Below are 27,622 nucleotides of genomic sequence, written 5' to 3'. Positions count from 1 at the left end.
CCCTCCCCAGCCGCGGCTCCCACGTGAGGGGCCGGCTGGGCAGGCAGCCCAAGCAGCCCGCTACTCCCTCTGCCGAGCGCTGCTCCCTGGCCCCGCCGCCCCGCCCCTTTGGGGGGCTGCGCTCGCTGCACCGCGGCAGCAGCCGGGGGTGTAGGTGGGCCGCCACCCAGGCTGAGGTGGTGCCCAAGACGCGGCTTGAGCTCGCCCACGGTGGGGCGGCCGGAGGAAGCTGCCACGGCCGGCCTCCGCCTACAGCGCCGGGGGCCCAAGGAGGCGGGGGCGGCCACCTGGCCCGGACCACCCCGGCCGGCCGCTCGGTCAACAAAGTGGTGTACGATGACTACGAGAGCGACGAGGGCGACGACGACGAGGAGGAGGACATGGTATCGGAGGAGGACGAGGAGGAGGAAGAGGACGGCGACGCCGAGGAGACCCAGGATTCGGAGGACGACGAGGAAGATGACACGGACGAGGACGACGATGACTCCGATTATCCCGAGGAGATGGAGGACGACGACGACGCCGCCAGCTACTGCACGGAAAGCAGCTTCAGGAGCCATAGCACCTACAGCAGCACTCCAGGTACCACCCAGGTGGCCCGGAGACTCCTGCCCCACCTCCTCCCCTCCCCTCGCTGCTCGCTCCCTCTCGAGTGCGGTGCATCCTGCTTCCCGGCTTCCCCCACACCCCGGCCTACCCCCCACTCGGGGGAAACGGGACGGCACGTCTAGTGACCGAGAAAGAGAACCACGACACAACAAAAATAGGTTTGCAACAGGAAAGAGGCGCATTGTTCAAAATGGAGATTGCATTGTTGCAGTTTGCAGGCCACACACTGGTTCGCTCTCTTGTCTCCCCCCTCCCTCTTTTCCTCTTCCACCTGTGTGCCAAGTGCGGTGTCTCCGTCAGGCAGGATCGAAAGTTTGGTACACCCGTATCCATTGCGTTCATTTTCTCCCTTTGCTTTGCTGTATTTATTTTTTTCCCTTTTGGGGGGAACGAAAAAAGGCTCTTGTTATGCAAATCCCTTTGAATTTCTAATGCGGTTTCCTGCAGATTAAAAATTATCTGTCTCTTCCTTAAAAGGGAGTAAGGATTGAGACCGGTCGAGGCACCTAAATACGCACAGACGCGTTTCCTTTGCCACCTCTAGTTGTGCAGAAAAACTGTTCAGGAGGAAGCGTTGTTGGGTTAGTAGGGGAACCTTATCTGGTCCTGTGCAGTTTGTTTGTGTTCCTCCGCTCGCTCGGGAGGCGCGTGCAACAGTTGCTGGTAAATGGCTGATGTAAAGCAAAGCAGAAAACCAAACCAAACCAAATTTGGCAGTCCATCCGATTCAAAATCACTTTGGCTAAATCCTCAATAAAAGTAGGAAGCCACAGGGACGTGCGTCCTAACGAGTTTGATCTTGGCTTTGCTTGGGAGATGCAGTTTCGAGGCACCTGTTGCGGAAGGTGGGTAGTTGATCATCCAGGCGGAATTGCTGAAGATGAACTTTTTGAAGTTACAGGGTAGACGTGTCAACCTGATTGCAATATGCCTTTTACTTTTCATTCTATTTCTGAGGAAAAAGTCCTCCCTGGATCTGAGATGCATTTCTCCATGGTGACTTTTCTCTTGTTTTCTCACTCAGTGTGGTACATTTTGTTTAAAAGAGACATGCACACAGTTGCTGCTTTGTATTAATGCATCGTTGTAAAAAAAATTATAGCAACAGCTTGTCAGGCTTAACCTGGATTAGCAAAATTAAAATCCAATTGTAAGAGCCTTTCCAAAGTAAAGTTAATGAGGAAGTACAAGGATCTTAAGAGAGCTTGACATGTCATTTTCAGAGAGAATAGGGTGTAGAAATGGTTACATTTCAGTGTTTCCATTTTTATAACTCCTTAAATTTTTATTGGGAGAATATGAAAGTATGGAAATTAAGCCCGATCTAAACCCATTTAGATTGTGTTAGCATCAGGTGAGAAAAGGTAATGTTTTCTGCTTGCCTGTAAGAAGAGTTGGTTGCCTAGTTTATGGATGAGGACGGGCATCAAGGGGAGCCGCTGGGGTGGGGGACGAGTGTGGCAGGCACTACAGGCAAGTTTCAATTTTTGTCAACTTTGTTCGACACATCTTTTATAGTAATGGTTTTTACCTTAAGAAATCAATTGTTGGGCCTCTTTGTACCCTGAGCCGAGAATTGAACTTGAAGTCCAACATACACTTATGGAGGACATTTTTTAAGTGTGAACTGAGGCTTTTGGGTAGGGCAGTTCAGTTTAACTCCTAATTAAATTACCACGTGTTGCTAGGGCAGCTTTTTATTTGTTTGTTTATTTGAGACAGTGTCTCTCTGTAGCCCCAGCTGGCCTGGAACCAGCTATTAGATCATCTCAGGCTGGCCTCCTGATTGTTGGGATTAAAGGCATGCACCACCACACCTGGCTAGGACTCTTTTTTTTTTTTTTAAAGCATCCTCACATAAAAATGTGTTTATGGTCATTTCTCCCGATGATGCATGTAGCCACCTGATGATACTTTTGTTCTAATTTATATGAATTAAATAACTTTAGGATTAAGTTTTGATATTAGACACCCTTCAGCTCTTAACACTGTTGGCTGCCTAACACAGTATCTATTGAGTACTCTGTACATCAATTGGTTGCTGGAGAGGGGCAGTGGGAGGGGGTGGGGGCTGGTGTGGGCAGAAGCTTCCCGGATTGGCTTGTGGATTGCAGGAGGGAAGGAGCAGCATGACCTCTAGTACTGATAGTGAAGTGTGGGCCCACACTAGTGACTTTAGCAAGAGCCTGGGTATACGAATAGGAAGTAGACTATAAAGGTGCATTTAATATGCTGCTGGGCTGTTCCCTAGAGGAACAGGCCATAGCAGTTGTACTTCTCCTCCCTCATTGTTGAATAAGGATCGGCTCAGGTGGGTGATCACAGGCATTTTTCTTCCCATCAGTAATAGTGCCATGTATAAACTTGAGCTAGAACCAGCGGAAGTGGTTTTATAGCCCTGAAAGATCTGTCCAGGAGTTTTCTGGAATTGACCCATCAGTGTAGACTGGGAATAGAAAGCATCTTACAGGCCTCTGTAAGAATGGAGTGTGATCGGCAACTGGGAGGTCAAGATAAAATGAGACTTTTTTTTGTGGAATCAGCACCTGTAGCGGCTAAGCATGAGAATTAAGGAAAGCTAGGCTAGAATTATTAAAAAGTTAGGCAGTGTGATCTGTGAGCAGTGGCCAGGCATGTCCTAGGTCTGTGATAGTAAATAGGCTTGTGTGCCATGCACGCTTGCCTGCTCCTGGTGCCTGCCCGCAGGCGTATTTGGGAATGTGGCTGTATGTTTAAGGCCAGGAGCTCTGGTCTCTGGTTAGGGCCTCCTTTTCTCACCCTTGACAACAGACTCTTGCTGGTGGGGATGGGGGTTGAGAGGGTGTGGTGGTGATGGGTAGTAGTAGTCTGAGTGACTGGCCAGGAGCAAGCTGGTCCCTTCTTCTTAGACAAACTCAGATCCCCTTGCTGTGATTATGCTTTAGAACTTTCTTATTCATCTTGGTCCCTGTTTTCTTTGCCTGCTTAGAGTAGTTATAACTTTGGCTTCATAATTTATCAGTTGTTTAGCTGTGGCCCTCATTCTAACTTTTCATGCTTTCGGTTATATGAGATGTGTCTTAGGCAGATTTTAAACAGCCTCATGTAACCCAGGTTGGCCTCTACTTTCCCTGTGCTGGGATTACAGGTGTGTCAACATGCCCACAGTTTATGCTGTGATGGTGATAGAAGCTCAGGGGTTTCCACATGCTAGACAGGTACTCTTCCCACCTGAATTGCATCCTCAACCCAGAATATTAGTCACTACTAAGGGTTAGTCGTAATGTGTTAAATGATTAGTTGTTATAATTTTTTTTTTTGCCTTTTTGAAGCAGGGTCTCCCTGTAGCCCCAGCTGTCCTGGAACTCACTATGTAGGCCAGGCTGGCCTTGAACTCACAGAGATCCGCCTGCCTCTGCCTCCTGAGTGCTGCGACTACAGGCGTGTGCCACCACGCCCGGCTATATTTGGCTTTTTGATATAGGATCTCCATGTAACCTCAGCTGGCCTGGAATTCATTATATAGACCAGGCTTGCCTTAATCTCAGAGATCTACCTGCCTCAGCCTTCCATGTGCTGGACCAAAGGTCTGCGTCACCATGCCTGGCCAAAATATTTTAACTACAGAAAAAAGCAAGGTGGATGAGATAGCTCAGTGGGTTAAGGTGCTTGCCACCAGACCTAGCAACCTGAGGTTGATCCTCAGGACCCACATTGTGGAAGGAGAGAATTGACTATCGAAAGTTGTTTACTGAGTACTGAAAGTTGGCTTCTGACCTCCACACATGCTCAGACACACAAAATTAAAAAAAAAAAAAAGCCAAAAGTTTGAACATGCAAAAATTAAAATTGTACTTTGAGAAATTCTGAAAGTAAAATCTTATTATTATCTTTACTATTATTTTGAGACAAGGCCTCATTCTATATCCCAGGCTGGCCTGGAACTCACAAGCAGTCCTCCTGCCTCAGCCTCCTGACATAGTGCTGGGATTACGAGTCAGATATACATGCAGCTTGGAAGTGAAATCATACAGAAGGAACTATGCCTGGTGTGAAGGTGCATCTTTATAATCCCAGTGCTTGGAAGGTGAGGGCAGGAGGAGTGTGAGTTCAAGTTCAGCCTGGGCTACATAGTGAGACTCTCTCAAAAGAAGGAAGCTGGGAGTAATGGCATATGCCTTTAGCCCCGGAACTTGGGAGGTAGAGGCAGGAGTACCAGGAATTCAGGACCAGAGTGGGCTGCAAGAGACCCTGTCTCAAAATAATTTATTTATTTGTTTTTGGTAGTTTTGAGACAGGATCTTCCTGTAGCTGCAGCTGGCCTGGAACTCACTATGTAGACAAAGCTAGCCTTGAACTCACAGAGACCTGCCTGCCTCTGCCTCCTGAGTCCTGGGATTAAAGGCATGTGCCACCATACCCAGCCTCAAAAAAATTTTTAAAAGGGGGCAGGAGAGGTGACTTAGCAGTTGGAAAGCACTTGTTGCCCTAGCAGAGGACCCAAGTTTGATTCCCAGCACCTATGTTGGGTGGCTCACAATTGCCTGTAACTCCAGCGACAGAAGATCTGACACCCTCTTCTGGCCTCCGTAGGTACTGCAGACACATGCACCTACCCACACACATACACATACCCGTAATTAAAAATAATAAAAATTGGGACTGGGGAGATGACTCAGTGGATTAAGAATACTTGCTGTTCTTCCAGAGGACCCAGGTTCGATTCCCAGCACTGTCAGATTCCAGTTCCAAGGGATGTGACACCCTCTTCTGGCCTTTGGGGGCTTTGCATGACATGGGTGCATGCATATACATGCAGGTAAAACACTCATACACATAAAATAAAAAATATATAATTTAAAAAATAATAAAAATTTTAAAAGAAAAACGAAAGAAAAACATTTTAAACTTTTATTTATTTTGCATGTATGTGTGTGTCAGGGGTGCCACAACATGCATGTGGGGGCTCAGAATAAAAAATTTGATAGAAATCAATTCTCTCCGCCATGTGAATTCAGAAAATTCAATTCAGGTCATCAGTCTTGGCTGCAAGTACCTTTAATTGCTGAGCTATTTGATCTGCCTTAATTATGTTTGTTTTGTTTGCTAGTATGTATCTAAAATTATTTTGGTAAATATTATTTAAAATACTTTTTAAAGATTTATTTATTTTTCTTTTATGTGTGTGAGTGTTTGTAGGTATGTATGTGTACCATGTGTGCAGTGTCTGCAGAGGCCAGATGGTATCAGATCCCCTGAACTGGGATTACAGGTGATTGTGACATTTCATGTGGAGACCAAACCGAGGTCCTGTGTAAGAGCAGCCAGTGAGTGCTCTTAACTGCTGAGCCATCTCTCCAGCCCATATTTAGATTTTTTTATTGACTAATGATATTCCAAATAGTAACAGTAATAACTAACATTTAATGGACATTGATTAGTTTACTGAATGATTTTAAACAATATAAAATTTTTAGGTTTGTTGTGTGTGTGTGTGTAGTGGCAGGGATTGAACCTAGCTTTATTGAAATTTGCTGTGTGGGGGGGTGTATGCGTGTCTGGAGAGAGAGAGAGACAGAAAGACAGACAGAGAGACTGGGGGTTGAATCCAGGACCTTATGCATGTATTTCTAACTGAGCAACACCCTAGCCCTACCTTTTTTTGGGGGGGGGGCAGGGTTTCACTGTGTGGCCCAGGCTGGTCTTGAACATTTATTAAGGAGGGAAACATATGCCAGACATGGTGGATTATGAGTGAGGTCAAGGCCAGCCTGGGCTACCATAGTGAAACAGTGTCTCTAAACAAAACAAAAAGATGGAGTCCTGTATTAATATGACTTTTTTTTTTGGTCTTTTTGAGACAGGATCTCCCTGTAGCCCCAGCTGTCCTGGAACTCACTATGTAGACCAGGCTGGCCTTGAACTCACAGAGATCCACCTGCCTCTGCCTCCTGAGTGCTGGGTTTAGAGGCATGCACCACCACGCCCAGCTTAATGTGACTTTTTATTTAAGTGTAATGTTTTCAGAGTTCATGTATTTTATAGCATGTCCAATATTTGAATAATACTGAATTGCTTATGGGTCTGTCAAACTCTGCCTATCCACTTCATCAGTTCATGGACATTTGAGTTGTTTCTGTTTTGGGCTGTGATGAATAATGCTGCTGTGGAGTTCATGTTACAAGTGTTTGTTTGCATATATTGTCATTTGTCTTGGGCATATATACCTAGGAGTGGAATTGCTGGATCATTGCAAATTCAGTTTTATTTTTACTTGACGACAGGGTCTCATGTACCTTAGGTAGGCTGACTTCAAACTCATCGTATACCTGAGGATGTCATCCCACCTAGTTTACACAGCACTGGGGATCGAACCCAGTGCGTTATACATGATAGACAAGTGCTCTACCAGTTGAGCTATATCCTTAACTGTCTGTACCCACCTATGATAGTTTTTTGGGGGAAGGGTCTCATGTGGCCTCAGCTGGCCTCAAATTTACTACTCCAGGATGACCCTGAATTCCTGATCCTCCTGACTCAGCTTCTCAGATCCTGAGATTATAGGCATGGGCCATCACACACAGCATTTTTTAAAAAAATTTTTTTATTTTTTTAAAAATATTTTATTTATTATTTTTATTTTATGTGTATGAGTGTATTGCCTGCATGTATGTGAGTACACCTGGTTCGTTCAATGCTGCGGAGGTCAGAAGAGGGCTTCGGATTCCCCTGGAACTGGAGTTAAGGACAGTTTGTAACCGCCATGTGGGTGCTGGGAATCGAACCTGGGTCCTCTGCAAGAGCAGTCAGTACTCTTAAGTAGGTAGGTAAGTGCACCTGTGCTGTGCAATGCATGCAGAAGACAGAAGAGACCATCGGATCCCCTGGAACTGGAGTTATGGACAGTTGTTAGCTGCCACATGGGTGCTGGGATTTGAACCAGGATCTTCTGCAAAAACAGCCAGTGTTCTTAACCGCTGAGCTATCTCTCCAGCCCCACACCCACCGTTTTTTTATTAACAAATTTTTTTTGAATTTTATCAAGTTGGCATACAAAGTGATGGGCTTTATACACGTTTACACTTTTTTCTGCCCCACATTGTTCCCTGTCTTCCTGTCCCACTGCAGATTTTTTATTACATTTGTTTATTGTGTGTAAGTATGTGAGTATGAGTGCGCCATAGTGTGCATGTAGAGGTCAGAGGACAACTTGCAGGTTCTCTCCTTCCACAATGTGTATTCTGGGGATTGAACTCAGGTAATTAGACTTGGTGGCAAGTCTCTTAACCCCCCAAGTATCCTGCTGACTTGACAAAATTCACTTACTATAATTTAAAAAATTTATTGAATTTACATTATTATTATTTGTGTGTGTGTTTGTGTGTGTGTTTGTGTGTGTGTATCCATGTGTCACTGAATGCTTGTGGAGATCAGAGGACAATGTGCAGGAGTCAGTTCTCTTCTTCTACCATGTGGGTCCCCTGAAATTGAACTCAGGTCATAAGGCTTGGTGCCAGGTGCCTTTACTGGAAGAGCCATCTTGATGGTCTTATTAGAATTTTTTTTTGTTTTTTTGAGATAGGGACTCCCTGTAGCCCCAACTGAGCTGGAACTGCTATGTAGACCAGGCTGGCCTTGAACTCACAGAGGTCTGCCTGCCTCTGCCTCCCAAGTGCTGGGATTAAAGGTGTGCACCATCACACCTGCCTCTTAATAGAATTTTTACTTTTTTTGGTCTTTTTTGAGACAGGGTCTCCCTGTAGCCCCAGCTGTCCTGGAACTCGCTGTGTAGACCAGGCTGGCCTTGAACTCACAGAGATCTGCCTGGCTCTACCTCCCTAGTGCTAGAATGAAAGGCGTGTGCCACCAATTTTTTAAAAAGAAGAATAGTGGCTTTAAAAATTTTTTTTTATTATTTTTATTTTATATGTATGTGTGTATGGCCTGCATGTAGGTAAGTGCACCCTCGGAGGACAGAAGAAGCTGTTGGATCCCCTGGAACTGGAGTTATGGATGGTTGTGAGCTTCCATGTGGGTGCTGGGATTTGAACCCGGGTCTTCTGCAAGAACAGTCAGTGTTCTTAACCTCTGAGCCATCTCTCCAGCCCTGAGATACTGTAAAATTAAATGTCTAGTTCCTCAGTGGCAGTAGGTACATTGAAGATGGTCAGTAGCTACATGTGGCAGGTGGCTCTTGTATTGTACCACACAAATGTCAAGCATTTGGACCATTTCCCATCATTCACTGCAGAAAGTTCTCTTGGATTGACTGCTGTGGTCAGTCTCAGTCCACCTCTGTTAGGTCAGTGAGTTTACCTGACACCTTCCTCTGGCTTTTTTGCCCAAATCCTGTGCTGCCTGGATGGCCTCACTAGTCTAACTGTGGTTCCCCCTAATTGAGACTGTTGGTCAAGCATTGGTTTTTTAAAATATTTTATTTATTATTTTATTTTGTGTGTACGAGTGTATTGCCTGCATGCATGTAAGTTCACTCATGTCGTGCAATGCCCAGGGAGGTCAGAAGAGGGTGTCGGATCCCCCAGAATCAGGGTTACAGCTGAATGGTTGTCAGCTGCTGTGTGGGTGTTGGGAACCAAACCTGGGTCCTCCCAAGAGCAGCCAGTGCTGTTAACTGCCGAGCCTTTTCTCCAGCCCCCTCAAGCATTATTTGTATAAATGGCAGGGTTATATTTCTTTCAGTAAGATTTGGGGGTCATCTTTAGGGCACTTACACATTACTTGTGCTTATGGGTGATTCAGGAGGAGGCAGTATTAGAAAATCTGACACGATCCTGATAGAAGTAGGCTAGAAGTTACATATATGTGTGTTTTTGCATGTATAGCTATACATAGGTGTGTATATATATATATATATATATATCCACATATATATTCATGCAAAATTCAGACTTGTTTGAACAGTTAGAATTCCTGTGTTGTAAAAGTAATATATAAATTGTCAACTACTAGGTGGCCCCGGATGTCTGGGTTCTATATATATAACCTCTTAGATGTCATTATCCAATTAGCTATTCATTTTCAGTCCTTTTTGCTTTCAGTGGGATTCTTTTGTGATCTAGTGGTTAAGATGCAACTATGGCACCTCCTCAGATTTTTGAAGAAAGCTAACGTTTAGGCTTCTCCCTACCCATAGATAGGCTCTGGAATCCACACTCTTGGGAGATGGCCTGGCCACGGGGTCATACTCCACGTCTGTAGGTGCAGCTTCTCTACTGTCTAGAAATGTGCCTTTCACCTATCCAGGTCTGTCTGTGGTGTGTTCTATTTATGAAACCTATAAAGCATTTCAGAAGCACATTAATTGGTGTAGAATTTCTTTCGATTATTTCCTCTTCTGATGCTTGTACAGCTACATCCAGATTCGTCTGAGGAAACAGTCCAACATTAAAAATAGCCAAGAAGAGCAGGGTGTGATGGCACATGTCTTTTATCCCAGCACTTGAGAGGCAGAGGCAGGAGGATCTCTATGAGATCGAGGCCAGCCTGATCTACATAGTGAATTCTAGGCCAACTGGCGCTACAGAGAGACCCTGCCTCAAGAAGACAAAACAGAACAAAACAGAAAGCTGATTTTAGCCCTACTCTTACATTTGCTTTTTCCTGTTCTGAAATCAAAATTGCTTTACATACTCGGGACTTTCTAGTTTGTAACTTAGCCTTTTCTTCCACTATGAGGCTTACATGTACAATGAAGACATGGAACTTCTTTCTTTATTAATACATAATTGTATTTGGTTCTAATGTTTAGTTGTCTTTTAAGAAAGCTATTTTGAAGGAGCAAGATGGCTCAGTGGGTAAAGACACTTACTTGCTAGCAAGCCTGATGACCCGAGTTTGATCCCTAGAACCCACATGATGGGAGGAGAGAACCCTGCATCCACAAATTGTCCTCTTAACTTCTGCATGCACGCATGCTTACACACTCTCATGCACACCACCTTCCATGCACAGCTCTGGCCCCTCAACACCTTTTCTTTTACAGAAGCACTGTCTGAAATGTGCTAGCACTGTGTATTCAGTCACAGATGCTCCCTTTCTTTGTGTTAGGTTGCTGTCTGGGAATGGGGTGAGACTGCTGGGTTACCTTGTGCCATTTCAAAGGCTGGGCCATCTCTGGTTGTGGTAAGCTTCTGTAAGCCATGAACACATGTAAATGAATGCTGATGGCTGGTCCAGTAAGACCTTCCAACCCTGTCTGCAGTTTGAATTTCTCCCCATTTTCACATCACTGAATATTGTTGTTCCTTGGATTATGTTTACAGCCATTTAGCTCTCATGAACCAAATGAAATCGGAAGTGGGATCATCATAATTTGATCCATGGCTTAAACGAGCCAACATCACAAACTTGTTTTTAGTTTCTTCTGGATAGTTTACAGATTTGCCTGCCTACCTACCTTTCTCTCTCCCTCCTTCCTTCCTTTTTTGGGAGACAGGGTCTTGCTGTGTGGGCCAGATTAGAACTCAGATCCTCTTGTCTCAGCCTCCCAAGTGCTAGATTATAGGAGTGTGCTACCACATGAGTTCAGTTCTCTCTCTCTCTCTCTCTCTCTCTCTCTCTCTCTCTCTCTCTCTCGGTACCTCTGGCTGGCCTGGAATTCACAGAGACCTGCCTCTGCCTCCCTGTCTGAGATTAAAGACATGTACCACCACACCTACTAGTTCACAATATTTTCTGCCTTTTATAGTGATTACTCTTTGACTCATGGATTTTTGAAAGCTAGTCAAGATATTGTTTAATTTTCAAACATTTCCAGTGGATAACTTTTCTGTTATTGGCTTAACAGAATAATGCAATTCCATTATGGTCAGAGAACATAGTTTTAAACTGGCATATTCTTGTAATCCTTAGCGCTCAGGTGGCAGAGACAGGAGGATTCAAGTTTAAGGCCAGCTCAGGTTACCTAGCAAGCCCTCATCTAATAAACACATAAAGAATTGGGATTTGTTTTATGACTAGTTGGGTGAGTGCTCCATTTGCTTTTGGAAATAAATGTATTTCTGGACTAGAGATGCAGTTTAGTAGTAGTGCTTTTTATTTTAAACCAAAGATTGTTTTTAGGTGGGTTGTGATAGTTCATGCCTTTGGTCCCAGCATTCAGGAGGTGGATTTCTGTGAGGTCAAAGCCAGACTGTTCTACATAGCAAGTTCCAGGTCAGCTGGGGCTACAGGGAGACTATCTCAAAAAAAAGTTTATCTTCAGTTTTTATGTACATGCTTCTTTGTATGTTTGTATGCCATGTGAGTACATGTGCCTGCAGGGGCCAGAGAACGTGTTAGATGTCTTGGAGCTGAAGTTACTGGTGGCTATGAGCCACCTGACCTAGGTGTTGGGAGCCAAACTTGAGTCCTGTGAGAGCAGTGCACACACTGCTGAGCCAACTCTCCAGCCCCAGTACTTTTGCCTAGCACATGTGAGACCCAGGGTTCATTCTCCAGTACTGAAAAGGAGGGGATATTCTGCTGTTAGGTGGGGTTTTCCATACATGCTAATCAAGTTGGTTGATAGTATTAAAGACTTCTGTTATGTGTGCTGGTTTGTGATCTTGTTATGTTGGTTACTGAGCCAGGTGTTGCAGTGTAGACTATTACAGATTTGTCCTTTCTCCTCACTCTTTGTGTAGGCTTTGTGTATTTGGAGGCCCTTTCTATAGGTGCATAAACACTTACAGTGGTATGCCTGCCTCTTTAGTTAGTTAGTTAGTTTGTTTGTTTGTTTTGAGATAGGATCTTTTGTAGCCCAGTCTAGTCTTGAGCTCATTCTTTAACCAAGGCTGGCCTTGAACTCCTGATCCTCCTGTTCTACCTCCCGAGTACTGGAATTAAAGGTGTGTCCTAAACATTTGTGCCTGTGAGTGTTGGTTTGCTTGTGCTACAGTGTGCTTGTAGATGTTAGAGGACAACCTGGGGTGTCTGTCCTGACCGTCTACCTTGTTGGAGACAAGGTGTCTGTTGTTCACTGCTGTGTAAGCTACATTAACTGGCTTGCTTCCTGCTGTTCTCCTGTTTCCCATCTCCCAGTAGGGTATCAGATCCTTGTGCCACTGCACCGTTTTTACTTGGGTGCTGGGATCCAAACTCAGGTCTTCAGGGTTGTGAGGTTAGTGTTTTACCCACTGAGTCATCTCCCAGACCGCTTGTATGTAGGGAGTGGGAGCTCGGGGGAGGGATGTCTGTGTAATCCAGACTGGCCTTGAACTTGAAATCCTCCTGCTTCCACAAGCCCCAGGGTTCGTTTTTAATTTTAAAAATATATATTTTTAATTTATTTTTGGTCTTTTTGAGACAGGGTCTCCCTGTAGCCCCAGTTGGCCTGGAATTCACTATGTAGACCAGGTTGGCCTTGAACTCACAGAAATCAGACTGTCCCTGCCTCCTGAGTGCTGGGATTAAAGGCGTGTGCCATCACATTCTTGTTTTCTTTCTTTTTTTTTTTTCTTTTATGTGTATGAGTGTATTGCTTGTATGTAAGTAAGTGCACCCGTGTCGTGCAATGCCACGGAGGTCAGAAGAGGGTTTCGGGTTCCCCTGGAGCTGGAGTTAAGGACAGTTTGTAGCTGCCATGTGGGTGCTGGGATTTGAACCTGGGTCTTCTGCAAGAACGGTCAGTGCTCTTAACTGCTAGGCCATCTCTCCAGACCCCTACTTTTCTTTTTCTTTCTTTCTTTTTTTTTTTTTTGAGACAAGGTCTCACTTTGTAGCCTAAGCTGCTCTAAAACTTACTGTATAAAACCCAAGCTGCCCTTGAGCCTGCAGTGATCCTCCTGTCTCACTCACTATCTGAGTGCTGGGATTATAGGTGTGAGCCACCAAGTCTGGGTTTTGCTGAACATTTGATGGTAGATTACAGACCCCTGGACATATTTTAAGTGTACTCATGTGTTGGAAGCTTGGTCCCCATGAGGGGGTGTGGGAAATGAGGGCATCTTTGAGATACTGGGGCCATGGAAGCAGGTCTTGGAAGGCATTGGGGTTCCTAGTCGTTCTGGCTCCTTTCTGTGCTGTACTGCCTCTTCCTCCTGCACAGTGATGCCATCTGCTAAATCCTCACTAGAGGACTGACAGGGCATCAGGGCTTCCTGAATGTGGACATTTAGCCTCTAAAATTTAGCTAAATAAACCTCTTTATAAGCACATACAATACTGTGGTTCATCAAGGGTTAGCAAACATGTTTAAGAACTCCGTAATAAAGTTATCCAGCTTCAGGGGTTTTGTTTTTAGTAATAAAAAAAAGGGATTCATGAAAGTTTAGGTTTTTTTATTATTATTTGTGTTTGTTGTGATGTGTGTGTGTGCAAAGGTGCTTGTGTCATGTCACCTGTGGTGGTCAGACGACACCTTTTGGGAGTTGATTTTTTTTCTTTCCACTGTGGGCTCTGGGGTTGAAGTCTGGTCGCCAGGCTTGTAGGCAGGCACTTCTGTCCACTTAAGTGTTCTGCCAGCCCACAGACATTAAAAACAAGTCATTGTAAAAAACAAAGAATCTTTGTATTATTGTAATTTGGGGGCCAGGTATTTAGGAATTCAGACTCTGCTGATGCTACATAAACTGTTCACCCAGGTGTCCTAGAGCCAGGCTTTTTTGGAGGGTGGGGGATTCTAAAGATGTATATGAAAGGACTTTTTATTTTTTTGAGACTGACTACTGTACTAGGGAGGCAGATTATTATTTTTTATTTGTGTGTGTATGTGCATGTGTATGCACATGTATGTAGAGGTCAGAGGACAAGCGTGGGTGTCGTTTCTTAGCGGTCATTCACCTTGTTTTTGTTTTTAATTAAAAAAATTATCGCACGCATGTGTGTATGCCAGGGTGCATGTGTGGCGTTCAGAGGACCCCTTGTGAATGTCGGCTCTCTCCTTCCACCGTGTGGATCCTGGGGATATATATGATCGGGTCTAAAGCCTAGGTGACACGCACCTTCCTTTACCTGCCGAACCACCTCTTCAGCCCTTACTTCATTTTTTAAAATTTTGAATCAGGGTCTCTCATTTCTGATCCAGCTAGGCAGGCTGGCAAGCCCCGGGATCTGCCTGTCCAGCCTCCCCTGTGCTGATCCCAGCAATGTAAGCATGCACCACCACACACAGCATTTTTATGGGAGGGCTGAGGATTGAACTCAGGTCCTCATGCTTGTGCAGCAAGCACTTTACCAACCAAGCTATTTCTCCAGGCCCAGATTTTTATTTATTTCTTTATAGTTTATTTTGTTTTTGTTTTATGTGTGTATTTGAGCCTGCATATTTTGAAACTTGGAAGCCAGAACAAGGTGTTGGCATTACTAGCAGTTGTCATGTGGGCTCCTGTCCTCCAGAAGAGCAGCAAGCACTCTTTACCACTGAGCCATCTCTAGCCCCAATTATTATTAAGTTGACTCCTAAAACCTCCCTTCTGCCAAGTTTCTGTGTATAATGAATTTTTTTCTTGAGTATATGGATTACCATACCTGTAAATGGTTGATGAACCATTGGATTTGGTAATAATTCTCTTTAAGAAAACTTTCTTGGCCTGGGGTAGAGCGCTTGCATTGCATGTGTAAGGCCCTGGTGAGTTTATCCTTCAGCACTACAAAAAGAGAAAAAGAAAGTAAAAGTCTAAAAATATATCAGATGTACCTCAAGCATTCAGAAAAGTTGGAAAATTGTACACACATGCACACACACACATTTTCTTATTTTTAGGGTGCTGGGGTTAAGCCCAGGGCCTTGTGTATGCTATGCACAAGTGCTTTTCCTCTGAGTTAGGTCCCCTGTGTAGCTCAGGTTGGCGTCTGCTTCCTGAGTACTGGTATTATCCAAATTTAGTAAATACTGACATTTTAGTATATTTAATACAGGTCCTGCTATCTTTAAAGATAAAATGGTACAGATTGTTACCCTCTTTCCTCTGTGCGTCTCCAGAGGTAAAAATTCGTCATGAAGTTGCAATTTATCATTCCCATTCCTTTTTATACTTAATGGCATGTGTGTTTGGACCTGAGTATTTTATGTTTTTTAAAATGCACATAGATGGTCTACTGTTTTGATGTTTAACTGTTTTCAACTTTGGAAGAATCGTTCATCTTGTTGCTAGACCTCTTCAGCTTGCTTCCCACCTGCATGCTGCAGATTGAGCTCCCTGCCTCTTTGATAAGCACATGCTCAGTCACTGAATACTTCCCCGCCCCTTATTAAGCATTTTTAATCTATATATTTCCTGTTGATTCACTTCTAACTAACGACCCTCAAGAGGTTAGTTCCAGTTTTCTCTCAGAGCACATATATATCCCTCAGTTGTGTTTGTGTGGGGACGGGTTTATTTCGGGGTTTTGTTGTTTTTGTTTTTGAGACAGGGTCTGGCTGTAGTCCCACCTGGCCTGGAACTCCCTATACAGATCACTGATATCTGCCTACCTCTGCCTTCCCAAATCTTGGGATTAAATGTGTGTACCACCATGCCCAGCTTTATTTCAATTTTGATAGAATTCTTTACATTGGAAATCCATTGATTCTATCTTTGTCTTTTATGACTATTTTAAAGAGGTACTGAATGTATTTTAGCATCATTTTGAGAATGTAGTGGGGTAATATTCCATTTCTATGCAGCAGTCCCTAATCTATCTCTAGATCAGAGCTGTCCACTAGATCTTTCTGTGATGATGGAAATGTTCTGTGTATGCTCTCTAGAATGATAGCCACTAGCCACATGTGGCTGTTCAGTCCTTGAAATGATAGCTCTTGGTGACAGTGTAGTACAGGTCTCACACGTTTAACCTTGTCACTCAGGTCCTTTATCTGCTATTTCTCCTAAGTGCACAAGGGCATGGGTTATTTCTCAAAGACACATTCATTGACAGGTCAGCTCAGGAGGGTGTTTTTTTTTTTTGTTTTTTGTTTGTTTGTTTGGTCCTCTTTTTTTGAGACAGGGTTTCCTTGTATCCCTGAGGCCCCAGCTGTCCTGGAACTCACTAGATAAACCAGGCTTCCTTGATCTCACAGAGATCTGCCTGCCTCTGCCTCCCAAGTGCTGGGATTAAAGGCATGGGCCACCACGCCGGGCAGGTGGATGGTTTTTGACACTGGAGTTAGAACTTTACTATGTTAGTAAAGAGCATAAATTCAGGAGAAGATAGATGGGCTTGGGTTTTAGCAGTAACTCTGTTGTACAGGCAGTTACCTTGGATAAAGTATTTAGCCTCAATGAATATCTTTGGTTTTTGTTTGTTTTTGTTTTTAATTTATTTATTTATTTATTTATTTATTTATTTTTTAGGTAGCCCCAGCTGGCTTGGAACTCACAATGTAGACCAGGCTGGCCTTGAACTCACAGAGCTTTGCCTGCCTCTCTTTCCCTTGGGCTGGGATTAAAGGTGTGCACTACCACACCCGGCCTTCAGTGAATATCTTTAAATGGCTATATGCATTTGTTGACTGGATAGAATGCATTTAAAAGTGCCCAACACAATTCCTAGTACCCTGAAAGCACTATTAAAGCTTGCTGCTGGACTTTAATTTTTTAATTTTTTTTGTTTTTTGTTTGTTCTGAGACAGGGTCTCCCTGTAGCCCCAGCTGGCCTAGAACTTGCTATGTACACCAGGCTGGCCTCTACTTACAGACATCTGCCTGCCTTTGCCTCCTGAGTGCTGGAATATTTTGTAGTTTTGAGACAGGGTCTCATTATGTACCCTGGCTGACGTGGAACTCAAAGAGATCCACCTGCCTCTGCTCCCCACCCCTATCCCCTAGCTACTTTTAAAAAATATTATTCATGAAAGGACAGGGAATGGGGCAGATGGAATGTATTATTTGAGCACAGCCTTTAAATTGATAGCTTTATGCTCTATTGGGACAATGTTCCAGATCAAATGGTGAGTCCTTGGTAGTTTGGGCATTGTGTTTCATAATTTTTAAAAGATGACTATTGGGGCTGGAGAAATGGCTCAGCGGTTAAGAAGACTGACTGTTCTTTTAGAAGACCGGGGTTCAAATCCCAGCACCCACATGGCAGCTAACAACTGTCCATAACTCCAGTTCCAGGGAATCCCACAGCCTCTTCTGTCCTCCACAGGTATTGCACAACACAGGCACACTTACCTACATGCAGGCATAACACTCATACACATAAAATAAAAATGACAAAAATAAAAATAAAGATGACTATTAAGTATATCACAGGTTTTTTTTTATTACATGATTGATGGCTTATACATGTAACAGTAGGTTAAAGAATTAGATTTTGGGGGCTGGAGTGATAGCTCAATGATTAAGAGCATTGGTTGCTCTTGCAGAGGACCCAGGGTTCAGTTCCCAGAACCCACATGGTAGCTAACAACTGTCCGTAACTCCAGTTCCAGGGGATTTGATGACCTCTTCTTACATATATTCAAGCAATACACTTACACACATAAAATAAAAATAATAAATATATTTTAAAAAGAAACAAAAACATAAAAGAATTAGATTTTAGGGACTGGAGAGATGGCTCAACAGTTAAAGAACACTGGTTGCTCTTGCAGGGGACCAGGGTTTGATTCCCAGCACCTACATGGTGGCTAACAGCTGTTCCCTAAATCCAGTTCCAGGTGACCTGATGCCTTCCGCACTGCAGGCATTACATGCACATGGTACACTTACATACATGCAGGTAAAACACTCATACACAAAAATAAATAAATAGGGACTGGAGATGTGGCTCAGTGGTTAAGAGCCTGAGTTTGGTTCCCAGCACACACATGGCAGCTAACTGCAGTTCCAGGGGATCCAATGTCCTCTTCTTGTCTCCCCAGGCACTTTATACACATGGTGCACTTAAATACATGCAGGCAAAGCACTTATATAAAATAAATAAATAAATAAGTAAATAAGTAAATGATAAAATATTGTTTAAAAAATTAGATTGTAGGCAGGGTGTGGTGGCACACGCCTTTAATCCCAGCACTTGGGAGGCAGAGGCAGGCGGATCTCTAAGTTGGAGGCCAGGCTGGGCTACATAGCAAGTTCCAGGTCAGCTGGGGCTACAGGGAGACCCTGTCTCAAAAAGACCAAAAAAAAAATTAGATTGTATTAACATGGAGTATTGTGCTGGGAATGAGGCTGCCTCACTGCTTTACCAATGCTGACAGGTCTCCTCTGTGAGATGTCAGTTAGTTAGTGGGGAACATACTATAATTTCTTCCTCTGAAATGACATACTATTTTTATGATGTCTAGAAGTCTGAAAAGACTGTGCAAAGGTTCTTTACCAAAATAATAAAATGGGGTTGAAGAGATGGCTCAGCAGTTAAGAGCACTGGCTGTTCTTGCAGAAGACCCAGGTTCAGATCCCAGCACCCACGTGGTGAATAACAACAGTCCATAATGCCAATTCCAGAGGATCTGATGTCCTCTTCTGTCCTCCTTGGGCACTGCATGACACACACACATGCAAACATAACACTCATATACATAAAAAATAATTTAAAAATTAGAAAAAGAAAATAGAAGAAAAATAATAAAACAAAAATTTGTGTGTCAATACTGGAAAACCAACAACTTAAGATTTAATGTTGGCATGACTTTACTCCTGGATCTATCTCTATGCTCTCACTACCTAAGCAGATATTAAGTTACTGTAATAGTAAAGTCATGATCTATTTACCAAAGGACTAAACACATGTGCCAGAACCACTAAGCCAGTTATCAAGGAGGGCACACTGTCAGAAGCACAGCACCAGGGAGCATGGTACAAGATCAAGGAGGTGACATTTAAGTGGAACCTGAGAAATGTTTGAGGTTTCTCAAAACTCGAGAAAAGTAAAGTAGTACCTGTTTACAATGTAAGACAAGGTTTTTTTGGTTTGTGTGGGGCTTTGGCTTGTTATTTGTATTTTTGTGTGTATGTATGAATGTTTTGGCTGAATGTATATAGATACACCCGTGTGCGTGCAGTGCCCGAGGGGGCCAGAAGAAGACATTAGATGCCCTGGAATTGGAATTATGGATAGTTGTTAGCCACCATGAGGGTGCTAGGAACCGAACTTGACTTCTTTGCGAGGGCAAGTTTTTGAAATTAAATTATGAGAAATTAAATGAAGATTGTGGTATCTGTACATATTTCTAGAACTCAGCCAGGTAGGAGACTCACTGTGGCAAACACGTTTTGAGGTTTTGAGTCAGTTTATTTGGAGTGTAGAGGAACACCCTTGTAAACAGTCTCTTCTGTTGCATAATTTGAAATAGAAAGCTTGGTCCAAGAACTGGGAAGTCATTTAAAGTGTCTGTACCTATATACCCACATTTTCCCTCCGTTAAGACTATACCCTATTCACAGTGCCTGCTTTTACAGTTCTGAATTCTCTGCCTTAATCTAACGTGCTGAAAATTCTTTGGCCGTTTGTTGGGGGCACTTTCCTTCTTTCCTTTTTGCTTGTTTAATGTCTAAGTTTCCACCTTGCATCAGTCCTATTCTAATTACACCTCCGGCTGCCTTTTACTTTTCCTGCTTGAGTTTCCTGGAAGGCTCTCCTTTCTGCTTAGTAGGGGAAATGCCCAATTTCGTTAGAGCGGTTTTCAAACTTTGACTAAATGTCAGAATTATCTGGGGAGAAGGATAAAAATACAGATTACTTAGCTTCTTTGGGGGTTCCATACATGTAGTCTGCCTTTAACAGAACTTTTTTCTGAGACAGGGTCTCTAAGCTTAGGCTGTCCCTGGTGGTTTTGCTTGTCTACACACAATTTTAGGGAGTGTTTGAAGACAGCGTTTCCAACTTCAGCAAGCACATGAATGAATCACTTGAAGATTTTGAGAAAACCCGAGATAAAAATTTTCTACATGGAGTGGGGCCTGAGATTCCAAACTTCACACGTATCGTAGCTGATGCCAGTCAGAATTCAAGGCATAGTTTGAAGATAATGTTCTCAGATTTCCTCTATTGTATGCTAAATTTTATTCTGGATTGCAGGAGGAAGAGCCTGTCTATGCTCTGTGGAGCTGGTTCACAGTGTTTGCCCCCACCCTCCAACAGCATAATTAGCATTGTCTGGGAATTGTTAGAGATGAGGACTCTCATACTCTAGTTTATATGCAGCCTGGAGGGCAACTGCTCTGGAGGCCTGTCATTGTAGCCTTCTATTCCCTTACAGGTGAGAGTTCTGGAGCATTCCTCCTCCTCTGCTGCTTCCTCTGATTGCTCCTCAGGCTCTTTTTGCTTCCTTCCTTGAAGTGCCTTTTCCATAGGCTTCCTGGTCCCCCGAGGACTGTTCATCCTGCGAACCTTCTCTTTTCATTCTCAATCTCTGCAAGACTGTGTCCCCTGCCTGGGCAGGTTCCCATCTTTTTTCAAATATGTGTTGTTTAATTTTGAACCCTAAGCAGCTAGACTGCTGCATAAGCATGACAGTTTTCTCCTTTCTAACCTCATCAGTTTCCGCATCTAACAAATTTTCTAGAAAATAAAGCTTATTCAACTTATTTTTGTAATTCAAGTTACTGGAATTGGATTCGTATTTAAGAGCACTCTTTGTATCACTTTTCACCATTCCCAGAGAACTGTCTTGTACGTTAGAAAAAAGCAGTTTAATGAATGGTAACAGTGTTGACAGTACATCTTCCTGATTTCCCCCTGAGAAATATGGCAATATGTAATTTAGTGCACTAAGGACATCACTTTTATCGTTAAAGTCGAGCTGTTCATTCATGAAACCCAAGTAAGTGCCACCATCCTTTTCTGAATATCCCCTTTCCGTTTCAATAGTGAGCTCAGTGCTGGTGTTCCCCTTCCTGGCCTGTAACACCTTCATGAATTCTCCTTCTGGGTTCCTTATAGCTGCATCAACTTCCAAAGAAGAAGAGATTGCTTTTGGTTAGAGAAGACTGACAGCCCATCTTCAGTCCACAACCACACAACCCAGCCAAATAAACTAGGGTTCAGCAAATACTGGAGTGCCATTAATAAAGAGAAATATAAACCTAAACTTAAACCTGAGAAATGGAAATAACAGAGAGAGAAGATTAATGGCAGCTCAGAACATGTCACAGTATGAACACAGGAAATCTACTTAGGACAGCCAACTGCCCAGGCCTCAGTAAAAGTTTAGGGCTGGAAGATGTGGTCTCACAAACGTGCCCAGGCTGGCTTTGAACTTGGCTCTTCTTGCCTCAGACTCTTTAGTAACTAGGATTGTGACCCCACCCAGTTTAGATATTATATCTCTACCCTAAAAATTCTATTTCCAGATATCTATTCTACAGAAATACAGTGGGTTACAGGGAGGAAACACCTTTTCTCCTATATTGACCTCAAAATATGGGCAAAGAAGGACTTTAATGTAGTTAAATGTATTCATATTTGAAGAAAATATACTCACAGTTTCTCAGTCCATTGATGTGCTTTCCATACCTTTTTGTCAATATAAGAAATATCATTTCCTTGGAAATTTCTGTAAGAAATATGGTTCATATACTTGAATAAGTTCAAAAAATGTGCAGAACCCATAAAAGAACCATTGAAACCTCCTTCGGAGTATTCAAATGCAGAAAACAGAAACTACTGACTTTCTGATTTTCAGAGTTTGTCAGTCAGTTATGCACAGTGAATAAACAGTGTTAGGCCACTGGCACAAACAGTGAGGCATTTCCTCATAATTTTAACTTTCCAGCTGTCCATTCCTTGGATAAAGATGCCAGTTAATTACTAAGTGTTTTTAAATCCTTTTACAAATCAGTGAGAAAATGATCAATAATTCAAAAGGAAAAATGAGTAAATACTTGTCATTATTAGCCATTAAGAAACCCTGTGACAGGTAACACCAAAGCTTTGCCTAAGTGCTCTGCTGAAACATCTCCAGGTAATGGAAGGATGTGGAATTAGTTCCACAATTAGAAATTAGTGCTGACATGGAAAAGAGCTCTGAGACATGCCACACAGGGAGAAAACACAACTCAGTCAAAGAATAAAATATTTTAAAAACACCAATTAAATTGGAAGGACACATGCTAAAATGCAAGCATGGTTTATCTTATGGGTGGTAGGGCAGAGAGAAAAGGGTGACAAGCTGTGAGGGGTGAATTTCATAGTTCATCCTACAAACACTTCTTTTCCAACCTTACATTTGTGCATGTGTATCTACACATGTGCGCATGTACACGTGTGTGTGTGTGTGTGTGCATGTGTGTGACTATAAAGGCCTGAGTTTGATGTCAGGAATCACCCTTGACCGCTCCTTCCACTTTATTCATTGAGGCAGGGTCTCTTAATTAAGCCCAGATCTTAGTGATATGGCTAGTCTTGCTATCTTTGCTCATCTTTGCTCTTGGCTTTCTATGTATTAGATGCATCCCCAGGCACCCTCTATCTAAATTTGTTTTTTTTTTCATTGCTAGGAATGGAATCCAGGACATTGTAGTGCTAATCAAGTACTCTACCACTGAGCTGCATTCTTAAGCTCTTGGTGATTTTGAGACAGGATCCCACTATGTATAGCCCAGGCTGTCTCATTGTTTGGTTTCCAAGTACTGGGATTGTCAGAAAATACCGCCACACTGTGCTTCCGTGATTTTTTTTAAGTGGGAGTGTATCCATGAATGGCACATCTTAAGAGAAGCTGTTAAAAACCTTATTTATATTTAGTTTCAACTCTGTGGATAACTTTCAACCTTTACCTTTAATTCTGTCTCAATAAAGTCTTTTTTGGTCAGTGCTTTTCTTTGTTGACGGGGAAGAACTAAGTCTGCTCACCTGCCTAGTGGACATCACTCAACCACCAGCCTTCTGATTTTTATGCTCATCAATAAAAATACCTAACACTGAAATCTTCCTCAGGTTGCTCCCCTGCCTGACTGCTGTGTCCACCTGGTCCACCATCATCTCATCTTCATCAAGGACAGAAGCATTGGATTCATCTTCCATCTTCCTCTTTTTGGCACACTCCAGTCCCCAACTCTTTAGTCAGTCACTAAACTCTGTCTTCTCTTCCTCAAGGGATTGAGGTTTTTCTTCCCATTCTCATCTTGGTCACAGTGACTCAGCCCTTACTCATCTTATTCCTAAGTTTTTCTTGCTCTTTCTACATAGTTTCCAAAAGCAAGCTTTCCCCTCTAGATCACTCCATACATAGATTCTAAAATCATCTTAGATCTGAGTGTGGTGGCACGTGCTTTTAGTTCTAGGACTTGAGGGGCTGAAGCAGGATGACTGTGAACTCAAGGCCAGCCTGTCCAACACACACGTCCTCCCATTTTAATCATTTTTCTGACTTTCTTGGAAATTTATACTGTTTCTCCATATCTCACTGTGCGACTTTCAAATCACTGGACTTAGTATTCAGGGCATCTCATAATGCCTTTCATTGCTTTCTAATTCAAGTCCTTCCTGGAAGACTAGCCTACTAAATCCTTGGTGTTGCTGTAGCCCTGCCTTTGCCTACACTGTATTTCCTGGCTTTATTTTAAAGATTACAGGTCCCCTTTGAGCCACAGCTAGTTTTAATTTAGTGTTTCTTTACTTTTCATCGATCATTTTCATGTTCTGGAGACAATGCCATGTGTAAGTGGCTCCCATACTTCTTAGCCCCGAGTAGTACACAAAATGCATCCAAATACATAGAAAACCAAAAACAAAGATGAGTTCTGGACATAACTGAGATATTGCATAATATTGATAGCTAACATTCATATATGTGCTAGTGCCGAGATAAATATTACATGTATCTAAATCTCATAACAGTCCTGTGAAATAGTAGCTATCATAATCCTCATTATACAGGTGAGGGAATTAACTCAAAACTAAATACTTTTCCCAAGGTTGCAGAGTTACTGCCTGAAAGATCTGAGTATGCACCCTGGGAGTCCAGCTCCAAAGTTTACCCTAACTACTTTGTTGAATCATCACTAATGAGTCATAGAGTGGGGGAAAGGTTAAACAATGATATAATGGTGCTAAATAAAAAGATATGAAAAAAAGGAAAAGTTCATCACAAATAAAACATTGGCGAGGGCTACGGTAGTAAAGAGAATGAGGACAGGAAAAAGTTGATAAGCAAAGGTAAGAGCAGAAAGTAAGTCTATGCAGGTGATGGGAAAGGCCCAGTAGGGAGTTGAGGAAAAGGTCGCTATGTCAGGCAGAATGTAGAACAGCAAGAAGAAAAAGTGATACTTACAAGATGGTGAAGGTGCCATTGTAGGTGCTGGGTTCTGGCACAGGCACTTGGAGGAGCCGCTGCGCTGGACTGAGATCAATACACAACAGTGTCCCATTTTGGCAGGTACAGAGTGCACACATGTTGGTAGTCATGGAGGCATTTTGTTCCACAGGCAAATATTTTTCTGTATTCGAATTTTCAGAATATGGAGTTATGGTAAGTTCTGGAGTCAAAGGTTGATCTGTGACTTCAGTTGAGCTTAGATACTGAGGCTGAACCTCATCCGGAGGTGGAAATGTCACCTCAGAGTACTTTGGATGAGGATATACAGTCTCTGGGACTTTAAAATGTGCAGCCTTTATCATTGGTGACTTTGGATACCGAGCTTGATCTGGAACTGATGTTAGAACCTTCACCCCATGTGCTAGAGACTGAGCTACAATTTCCTTAGGCAGCCCTGTAGGCTGAACTGGGGTCTTCTTTATATGGGCAGAATGTTTAGCCATTGTAGCTGATTGTTGAATTACAGAAAAGTCCATGTGAAATGCTCACTTGTAGGTTGAGGTGGGTTTGGATGCTGAGAATGAAAATGGTCTAGAGGTGGATGTGTCATTTTGGGGTGCTTTGGAGGGGGAGCGACAGTCTTCCTTGGCACTGCATGAAGTTCAGTCTCTATCCTGGGCACCTGAGTTTCAGAATGCCCTACATCTTGATACTGAACTGGAATCCTGGGAGTCCCCAGATGATGAATTTGATTCTTATGCGACTTTATATTTTTAATATAAAACACTGGATCTTAGGTTACAAGTCTCTCATGTGGCTGTACAGGTTGAGTGGGGGTATTCTGCCTGGTTAGAAAAAGTCCAACCTCCTCATTGGAATCTGGAATTATGGTAAGTTTCAAATCTTAAAGGTTTAACTGTGACCTCGATTGGGTTTGAATGCTCAATGTGAACTTGGGGTGGAAGTGTCACCTGCTTTGGAAGCGGAGCTGTACTCGTCATCAGAGATGTAGAATGTGCAGCTGCTCTAGTCGGCTCTGAGACTATAGTGAGCTCCGGGTCCAAAGACTGAAATGTAACACTGTGTGATATTGTTAGGTGCTGAATATGAATGTGGTGTGGAAGTGCCACCTGGGGGTGCTTTGGAAGAGTAGCTGGAGTCTTCTTTGGGACTGTAGAATGGTGAGCCTCCCTTGTAGACTCTGAAGTTATAGTGAGTTTCAGGTTCAAAGGCTGAACTATAACATTGGGTGATGTTGTTAAGGGCTGAACATGAACATGGTGTGGAAGTTCCAGCCAAGGGTACTTGGAAGAGGAGCTGGAGTCTTCTTTGGGGTTATAGAATGGTGTGCCTCTCTTGTAGGCTCTGAGGTTACAGTGAGTTCCAGGTCCAAAGGCTGAAATAAGACAATGGGTGAAGATGGATTCTCATGTTGACCCTGAGCTGGTGTTGTAGATGTCTCCTCCTGATAGTGTGAAGCCTGAGCTACAACTTCTGTAGGTGGTTCTTCAAGCTGTGCTGTGGTCTCTTGCACAGTCTGAGACAGTTCTCCCTTAGTAGTAGGTGGTCCAGTTACAGTAAGTTCCAGATCCAAAGGCTGAAATGACATTGTTGGATGCTGAACATGAACATGGTATGGAAGTTCCAGTGAGGGTGCTTTGGAAGAGGAGCTGGCGTCTTTGGGGTTGTAGAATGGTGAGCCGGTGAGTTCCAGGTCCAAAGGCTGATGTGTAAGAGTGGATGATGATGTAAGATGGTGAATTTCTAGAATAGGTTCTGGAGTTATGTTGAGTTCCAGGTCCAAAGTCTGACATGTAATACTGTGTGATGTAGGATGATGAGTCTCTGGAGTAGGTTCTGGAGTTATGGTGAGTTCCCGATCCAAAGGCTGACGTATAATGCTGTGTGATATTGTAGGATGGTGAGTCTCGGGAATAAATTCTGAATTTATATTAAGTTCCAGGTCCAAAGGCTGACATGTAACAGTGGAAGATGATGTAGGACGGTGAGTCTCTGGAGTAAGTTTTGGAGTTATAGTGAGTTCCAGGTCCAAAGGCTGACATGTAACAGTGGAAGATGATGTAGGACAGTGAGTCTCTGGAGTAAGTTTTGGAGTTATAGTGAGTTCCAGGTCCAAAGGCTGACATGTAACAGTGGAAGATGTTATAGGATGGTGAGTCTCTGGAATAGGTTCTGGAGTTATGGTGAGTTCCAGGTCCAAAGACTGACATGTAACAGTTGATGATGTTGTAGGATGGTGAATCTCTGAAAAAATTCTGGAGCTATGGTGAGTTCAAGGTCCAAAGGCTGATGTGTAACAGTGGATGATGTTGTAGGATGGTGGGTCTCTGGAGCAGGTTCTGGAGTTATGGTGAGTTCCACGTCCATAGCTGACGTGTTACAGTGGATGATGTTGCAGGATGGTGAGCCTCTGGAGTAGGTTCTGGAGTTATGGTGACGTCCAGTTCTATAGCCTGACGTGTAACGGTGGGTGATGTTGTAGGATAGTGAGTCTCTGGAATAAGTTAGCCTCTGGAATGCTTAGCCTCTGGAATAAGTTTTGAAGTTACAGTGATTGCCAGATCCAAAGGATGAACTGAGACACCAGTTGATTTTAGATACTCAGCTTGATGGCCTGGTTCTGCAACTATCATCTCATATGTTGGAGGCTGAATTACAGCATTGTTCAGAGGCTCTGGAGTCATTTGCTGAGCTGGAAAACATTTTATACCCAGAATGGGATGTGTGGGTAATTTTGAGCTGTCATGCTGAGCTTAAAAAACAATCTCTTTTTCAGGGATGGCCATTGTCTGAGTTATGGCCTCTTGATGAGCCAGCGATTCAATTTCAGAGAAATCTGGAGGCACGGAAAGAAAGTCACAGTACAATGGAGAAAAATCAACTTGTTCA

At 43.2% G+C, this 27,622-nt stretch overlaps 2 protein-coding genes across 2 annotated transcripts in view; one reads left to right on the top strand and one right to left on the bottom strand.

Annotated features, from left to right (window-relative positions):
- Positions 1–27,622, top strand: part of LOC108491321 (nucleosome-remodeling factor subunit BPTF-like) — a 40,424-nt gene that overhangs the window by 2,686 nt on the left and 10,116 nt on the right. The window contains exon 3 of the mRNA XM_029568411.1: positions 11–582. Within this exon, the coding sequence (XP_029424271.1) occupies positions 11–582 (572 nt within the window). The remainder of the gene's footprint in view (positions 1–10; positions 583–27,622) is intronic.
- On the bottom strand, positions 21,387–25,596 carry LOC103742191 (leucine-rich repeat-containing protein 37B-like). The gene is made up of 3 exons (XM_029568407.1): positions 24,728–25,596; positions 21,938–22,009; positions 21,387–21,405 (listed from the first exon to the last, which is right to left on the bottom strand). Exons 1-3 carry the CDS (start codon positions 25,246–25,248, stop codon positions 21,402–21,404), a joined length of 597 nt encoding a protein of 198 aa, XP_029424267.1. The 5' UTR covers positions 25,249–25,596; the 3' UTR covers positions 21,387–21,401.

This window comes from Nannospalax galili, unplaced genomic scaffold (genome assembly GCF_000622305.1).
Source record: "Nannospalax galili isolate Female #2095 unplaced genomic scaffold, S.galili_v1.0 scaffold781, whole genome shotgun sequence".
Taxonomy (NCBI): Eukaryota; Metazoa; Chordata; class Mammalia; order Rodentia; family Spalacidae; genus Nannospalax; species Nannospalax galili.
Note: the sequence above shows the minus strand (reverse complement) of the source record. Positions and strands in the feature narration are given on the sequence as shown.